This window comes from Oncorhynchus nerka, linkage group LG7 (assembly GCF_034236695.1).
Source record: "Oncorhynchus nerka isolate Pitt River linkage group LG7, Oner_Uvic_2.0, whole genome shotgun sequence".
NCBI classification, from domain to species: Eukaryota; Metazoa; Chordata; class Actinopteri; order Salmoniformes; family Salmonidae; genus Oncorhynchus; species Oncorhynchus nerka.
Window position 1 is genome coordinate 862,533 of NC_088402.1, and position 9,564 is coordinate 872,096.

General features: G+C 36.7%; 1 protein-coding gene across 2 annotated transcripts in view; it reads left to right on the top strand.

The window, feature by feature from the left end:
- grhl2b (grainyhead-like transcription factor 2b) overlaps positions 1 to 9,564 on the top strand; it is a 134,679-nt gene that overhangs the window by 19,658 nt on the left and 105,457 nt on the right. For both annotated transcript variants that reach the window (XM_065020085.1, XM_065020086.1), the window contains exon 2: positions 2,678 to 2,864. In XM_065020085.1, the coding sequence (XP_064876157.1) occupies positions 2,678 to 2,864 (187 nt within the window). The remainder of the gene's footprint in view (positions 1 to 2,677; positions 2,865 to 9,564) is intronic.

Sequence of the window (9,564 nt, forward strand, 5' to 3'; positions counted from 1 at the left end):
ATTGCACCTGTTTGAACTTGTTTCCTGTATAAAAGACACCTGTCCACACACTCAATCAAACAGACTCCAACCTCTCCACAATGGCCAAGACCAGAGAGCTGTGTAAGGACATCAGGGATAAATTGTAGACCGGCACAAGGCTGGGATGGGTTACAGCACAATAGGCAAGAGGCTTGGTGAGAAGGCAACAACTGTTGGTGCAATTATTAGAAAATGGATGAAGTTCAAGATGACGGTCAATCACCCTCGGTCTGTGGCTCCATGCAAGATCTCACCTCGAGGGGCATCAATGATCATGCGGAAGGTGAGGGATCAGCCCAGAACTACATGGCAGGTTCTGGTCAATGACCTGAAGAGAGCTGGGACCACAGTCTCAAAGAAAACCATTCGTAACACACTACGCCATCGTGGATTAAGCGCATATCCAGGCCCGTCTGAAGTTTGCCAATGACCATCTGGATGATCCAGAGAAGGAATGGGAGAAGGTCATGTGGTCTAATGAGACAAAAATAGAGCTTTTTTGGTCTAAACTCCACTCGCCGTGTTTGGAGGAAGAAGAAGGATGAATACAACCCCACGAACACCATCCCAACCGTGAAGCATGGAGGTGGAAACATCATTCTTTTGGCATGCTTTTCTGCAAAGGGGACAGGACGACTGCACCGTATTGAGGGGAGGATGGATGGGGCCATGTATCGTGAGATCTTGGCCAACAACCTCCTTCTTTCAGTAAGAGCATTGAAGATGAGTCGTGGCTGGGTCTTCCAGCATGGCAACGACCCGAAACACACAGCCAGAGCAATTAAGGAGTGGCTCTGTAAGAAGCATTTCAAGGTCGTGGAGTGGCCTAGCCAGTCTCCAGACCTGAACCCAATAGAACATCTTTGGAGGGAGCTGAAAGTTTGTATTGCCCAGCGACAGCCCCGAAACCTGAAGGATCTGGAGAAGGTCTGCATGGAGGAGTGGGCCAAAATCCCTGCTGCAGTGTGTGCAAACCTGGTCAAGAACTACAGGAAACGTATGATCTCTGTAATTGCAAACAAAGGTTTCTGTACCAAATATTAAGCTCTGCTTTTCTGATGTATCAAATACTTATGTCATGCAATAAAATGCTAATTAATTACTTAAAAATCATACAATGTGATTTTCTGGATTTTTGTTTTAGATTCTGTCTCTTACAGTTGAAGTGTACCTATGATAAAAATGACAGACCTCTACATGCTTTGTAAGTAGGAAAACCTGCTAAATCGGGCAATGTATCAAATACTCCCCACTGTATTTGGTAGCATGGCCTTTAAATTGTTTAACTTGGGTCAAACACGTGGGTAGCCTTCCACAAGCTTCCCACAATAAGTGGGGTGAATTTTGGCCCATTCTTCCTGAAAGAGCTGGTATAAACTGAGTCAGGTTTGTAGGCATACTTGCTCGCACACGCTTTTTCAGTTCTGCCCACACATTTTCTATAGGGTTGAGGTCAGGGCTTTGCGATGGCCACTCCAATACCTTGACTTAAGCCCTTTTGCCACAAATTTGGAAGTATGCTTGGGGTCATTGTGCATTTGGAAGAACCATTTACGATCAAGCTTTAACTACCTGACTGATGTCTTGAGATGTTGCTTCCATATGTCTACCTAATTTTACCTCCTCATGATGAAATCTATTTTGTGAAGTGGACGAGTTCCTCCTGCAGCAAAGCACTCCCACAACATGATGGTGTTCTTCGGCTTGCAAGCCTCCCCCTTATTCCTCCAAACATAACGACGGTCATTATGGCCAAACAGTTCTATTTTTGCTTCATCAGACCAGAGGACATTTCTCCAAAAAGTACAATCTTTATCCCCATGTGCAGTTTCAAACCTTAGTCTGGCTTTTTTATAGCGGTTTTGGAGCAGTGGCTTCTTCCTTGCTAAGCGGCCTTTCAGGTTATGTCGATATAGGACTCATTTTACTGTGGATATAGATACTTTTGTACCTGTTTCCTCCAGCATCTTCACAAGGTCTTTTGCTGTTGTTCTGGGATTGATTTGCACTTTTCACACCAAAGTACGTTCCTCTCTAGGAGACAGAACACGTCTCCTTCCTGAGCGGTATGACGGCTGCGTGGTCCCATGGTGTTTATACTTGCATACAATTGTTTGTACAGATGAACGTGGTACCTTCATGCGTTTGGAAATTATTCCGAAGGATGAACCAGACTTGTGGATGTCTACAATTCTTTTTCTGAGGTCTTGGCTGATTTCTTTAGATTTTCTCATGATGTCAAGCAAAGAGGCACTGAGTTTGAAGGTAGGCCTTGAAATACATCCACAGGTACACCTCCAATTGACTCAAATTATGTCAATTAGCCTATCAGAAGCTTCTAAAGCCATGACATAATTTTCTGGAATATTCCAAGCTGTTTAAAGGAACAGTCAACTTAGTGTATGTAAACTTCTGACCCACTGGAATTGTGATAGAGTGAATTATAAGTGAAATAATCTGTCTGTAAACAATTGTTGGAAAAATTACTTCTGTCATTCACAAAGTAGATGTCCTAGCCGACTTGGCAAAACAATAGTTTGTTAACAAGAAATTTGTGGAGTGGTTGAAAAACGAGTTATCATGACTCCAACCTAAGTGTATGTAAACTTCCGACTTCAACTGTATATTAAGAGTGCGTAATTGTGTCATATCACAGTAAGCGGCTGGTGGTGGTGGTACCCAATGAGACGTCCTTCCAAGGGCGGCGTGCATACACCAGCGAGGATGAGGCATGGCGGTCCTACTTGGAGAACCCTCTGACTGCAGCCACTAAGGCCATGATGAGCATCAATGGAGACGAGGACTCTGCTGCAGCCCTGGGACTGCTCTACGACTATTACAAGGTGAGAAAGTTACAAAGTTCACTATTACTACTACCACTACTATCACTATCACTACTATCACTAATACTACAACTACTATTCCTAATACTACTATCTCTACTACTACTACTACTACTACCAATATCACTACTATCACTAATACTACTACTACTATCACTAATACTATGACTACTACTACTACTACTATCACTACCACTACTATCACTACTACTACTACTATTACTACTATCACTGCTGCTACTACTACTATCACTATCACTACTACTACTACTATCACTACTACTACTTCTACTACTACTACTACTACTACTACTACTATCACTACAACTACTACTACTATCACTACTACTACTTTTATCACTATCACTACTACTACTATTAATACTACTGTCACTACTACTATCAGTATTACTACTATCACTACTACTACTACTACTATCACTACTACTACTATCACTACTACTACTATCACTACTACTACTACTACTATCACTAGTACTACTATCACTACTACTGTCACTACTACTATCACTATCGCTAGTACTATCGCTAGTACTACTATCACTACTACTACTATCACTAGTACTACTATTAATACTACTGTCACTACTACTATCACTACTACTACTACTACTATCACTAGTACTACTATTAATACTACTGTCACTACTACTATCACTACTACTACTACTACTATCACTACTACTACTATTAATACTACTGTCACTACTACTATCACTACTACTACTATCACTAGAATGACTACTAATATCACTACTACTATCACTACTACTGTCACTACTACTATCACTACTACTATCACTAGAATGACTACTAATATCACTACTAATATCACTACTACTAGTAATACTACTGTCACTACTACTATCACTATCGCTAGTACTACTATCACTACTACTACTATCACTAGTACTACTATTAATACTACTGTCACTACTAATATCACTACTACTATCACTGCTACTACAACTACTACTATCACTATCACTACTACAACTACTATCACTACTACTACTACTATCACTACTACCACTACTACTACTGCTATCACTACTACTACTACTACTACTACTACTACTACTATCACTATCACTACTACTATCATTACTACTACCATCACTAGTACTACTTCTACTATCACTACCACTACTACTACTATCACTAGTACTACTACTACTATCACTACTACTACTACTACTATCACTACTACTATCACTACTACTATCACTACTACTACTATCACTAGAATGACTACTAATATCACTACTACTATCACTGCTATTACTACTACTACTATCACTAGTACTACTACTACAATCACTAGTACTACTACTATCACAAGTACTACTACTATTATCACAAGTACTACTACTGTCACTACTACTATCACTACTACTACGACAACTACTATCACTACTGCCACTACTACTACTACTACTACTATGACTACTACTACTACTATCACTATCACTACTACTACTACTACTATCACTATCACTACTACTACTATCACTACTACAACTACTACTATCACTATCACTACTACTACTACTATCACTATCACTACTACTACTATCACTACTACAACTACTACTATCACTATCACTACTACTACTACTATCACTATCACTACTACTACTATCACTACTACAACTACTACTATCACTATCACTACTACTACTACTATCACTATCACTACTACTACTATCACTACTACAACTACTACTATCACTATCACTACTACAACTACTATCACTAATACTACTACTATCACTACTACCACTACTACTACTGATATCACTACTACCACTACTACTACCACTACTACTACTACTACTATCACTATCACTACTACTACTACTATCACTATCACTACTACTACTATCACTACTACAACTACTACTATCACTATCACTACTACTACTACTACTATCACTATCACTACTACTACTATCACTACTACAACTACTACTATCACTATCACTACTACTACTACTATCACTATCACTACTACTACTATCACTACTACAACTACTACTATCACTATCACTACTACAACTACTATCACTAATACTACTACTATCACTACTACCACTACTACTACTGATATCACCACTACCACTACTACTACTACTACTACTACTACTACTACTATCACTATCACTACTACTACTACTACTACTATCACTACTACTACTATCATTACTACCACCATCACTAGTACTACTTCTACTATCACTATCACTAGTACTACTACTACTATCACTACTACTACTACTACTATCACTACTACTATCACTACTACTATCACTACTACTACTACTACTATCACTACTACTATCACTACTACTACTACTACTACTATCACTACTACTATCATTATCACTAGTACTACTACTATCACTACTACTATCACTACTACTACTACTACTATCACTACTACTACTATCACTACTACTATCATTATCACTAGTACTACTACTATCACTACTACTACTACTACTATCACTACTACTATCACTACTACTACTATCACTACTACTATCATTATCACTAGTACTACTACTATCACTACTACTACTACGATCACTACTACTATCACTACTACTACTATCACTACTACTACCACTACTACTATCACTACTACTATCACTACTACTACTATCACTACTACTACTATCACTACTACTATCACTACTACTACTATCACTACTACTATCACTACTACTACTATCACTACTACTACTATCACTACTACTACTATCACTACTACTATCACTACTGCTACTATCACTACTACTATCATTATCACTAGTACTACTACTATCACTACTACTATCATTATCACTAGTACTACTACCAGCACTATCACTACTACTACTATCACTACTACTACTATCACTACTACTACTATCACTACTACTATCACTACTACTACCACTACTACTACTGATATCACTACTACCACTACTACTACTACTACTACTATCACTATCACTACTACTACTACTATCACTATCACTACTACTACTATCACTACTACAACTACTACTATCACTATCACTACTACTACTACTATCACTATCACTACTACTACTATCACTACTACAACTACTACTATCACTATCACTACTACTACTACTATCACTATCACTACTACTACTATCACTACTACAACTACTACTATCACTATCACTACTACTACTACTATCACTATCACTACTACTACTATCACTACTACAACTACTACTATCACTATCACTACTACAACTACTATCACTAATACTACTACTATCACTACTACCACTACTACTACTGATATCACTACTACCACTACTACTACCACTACTACTACTACTACTACTATCACTATCACTACTACTATCACTATCACTACTACTACTATCACTACTACAACTACTACTATCACTATCACTACTACTACTACTATCACTATCACTACTACTACTATCACTACTACAACTACTACTATCACTATCACTACTACTACTACTATCACTATCACTACTACTACTATCACTACTACAACTACTACTATCACTATCACTACTACAACTACTATCACTAATACTACTACTATCACTACTACCACTACTACTACTGATATCACTACTACCACTACTACTACTACTACTACTACTACTACTACTATCACTATCACTACTACTACTACTACTATCACTACTACTACTATCATTACTACCACCATCACTAGTACTACTTCTACTATCACTATCACTAGTACTACTACTACTATCACTACTACTACTACTACTATCACTACTACTATCACTACTACTATCACTACTACTACTACTACTATCACTACTACTATCACTACTACTACTACTACTATCACTACTACTATCATTATCACTAGTACTACTACTATCACTACTACTATCACTACTACTACTACTACTACTATCACTACTACTACTATCACTACTACTATCATTATCACTAGTACTACTACTATCACTACTACTACTACTACTATCACTACTACTATCACTACTACTATCACTACTACTACTATCACTACTACTATCATTATCACTAGTACTACTACTATCACTACTACTACGATCACTACTACTATCACTACTACTACTATCACTACTACTACCACTACTACTATCACTACTACTATCACTACTACTACTATCACTACTACTACTATCACTACTACTATCACTACTACTACTATCACTACTACTACTATCACTACTACTATCACTACTACTACTATCACTACTACTACTATCACTACTATCATTATCACTAGTACTACTACTATCACTACTACTATCATTATCACTAGTACTACTACCAGCACTATCACTACTACTACTATCACTACTACTACTATCACTACTACTACTATCACTACTACTATCACTACTACTACCACTACTACTACTGATATCACTACTACCACTACTACTACTACTACTACTATCACTATCACTACTACTACTACTATCACTATCACTACTACTACTATCACTACTACAACTACTACTATCACTATCACTACTACTACTACTATCACTATCACTACTACTACTATCACTACTACAACTACTACTATCACTATCACTACTACTACTACTATCACTATCACTACTACTACTATCACTACTACAACTACTACTATCACTATCACTACTACAACTACTATCACTAATACTACTACTATCACTACTACCACTACTACTACTGATATAACTACTACCACTACTACTACTACTACTACTACTACTACTATCACTATCACTACTACTACTACTACTACTATCACTACTACTACTATCATTACTACTACCATCACTAGTACTACTTCTACTATCACTACCACTACTACTACTATCACTAGTACTACTACTACTATCACTACTACTACTACTACTATCACTACTACTATCACTACTACTATCACTACTACTACTACTACTATCACTACTACTATCACTACTACTACTACTACTACTACTATCACTACTACTATAATTATCACTAGTACTACTACTATCACTACTACTATCACTACTACTACTACTACTATCACTACTACTACTATCACTACTACTATCATTATCACTAGTACTACTACTATCACTACTACTACTACTATCACTACTACTATCACTACTACTACTATCACTACTACTATCATTATCACTAGTACTACTACTATCACTACTACTACGATCACTACTACTATCACTACTACTACTATCACTACTACTACCACTACTACTATCACTACTACTATCACTACTACTACTATCACTACTACTACTATCACTACTACTATCACTACTACTACTATCACTACTACTATCACTACTACTATCACTACTACTACTATCACTACTACTACTATCACTACTACTATCACTACTACTACTATCACTACTACTACTATCACTACTACTATCATTATCACTAGTACTACTACTATCACTACTACTATCATTATCACTAGTACTACTACCAGCACTATCACTACTACTACTATCACTACTACTACTATCACTACTACTATCACTACTACTACTATCACTACTACTATCACTACTACTACTATCACTACTACTACTATCACTACTACTATCACTACTACTACTATCACTACTACTATCACTACTACTATCACTACTACTACTATCACTACTACTACTATCACTACTACTACTATCACTACTACTACTATCACTACTACTATCACTACTACTACTATCACTACTACTATCACTACTACTACTATCACTACTACTACTATCACTACTACTATCACTACTACTATCACTACTACTACTATCACTACTACTACTATCACTACTACTACTACTACTACTATCACTACTATCACTACTACTACTATCACTACTACTACTATCACTACTACTACTATCACTACTACTATCACTACTACTACTATCACTACTACTACTATCACTACTACTACTATCACTACTACTATCACTACTACTACTATCACTACTACTATCACTACTACTACTATCACTACTACTACTATCACTACTACTATCACTACTACTACTACTACTATCACTACTACTATCACTACTACTACTATCACTACTACTATCACTACTACTACTATCACTACTACTATCACTACTACTATCACTACTACTACTATCACTACTACTATCACTACTACTACTATCACTACTACTATCACTACTACTACTATCACTACTACTACTACTATCACTACTACTACTAGTAGTAGTACTAGTGATAGTACTATCACTACTACTACTATCACTACTACTACTATCACTACTACTATCACTACTACTATCATTATCATGAGTACTACTACTACTATCACTACTACTATCACTACTACTATCACTACTACTATCATTATCACTAGTACTACTATCACTACTACTATCACTAATACTACTATCACTACTACTATCACTACTACTACTACTACTATCACTACTACTATCACTACTACCACTACTACTACTATCACTACTACTATCACTACTACTACTATCACTACTACTACTACTACTACTATCACTACTACTACTATCACTACTACTACTATCACTACTACTATCACTACTACTACTATCATTACTACTACTATCACTACTACTATCACTAC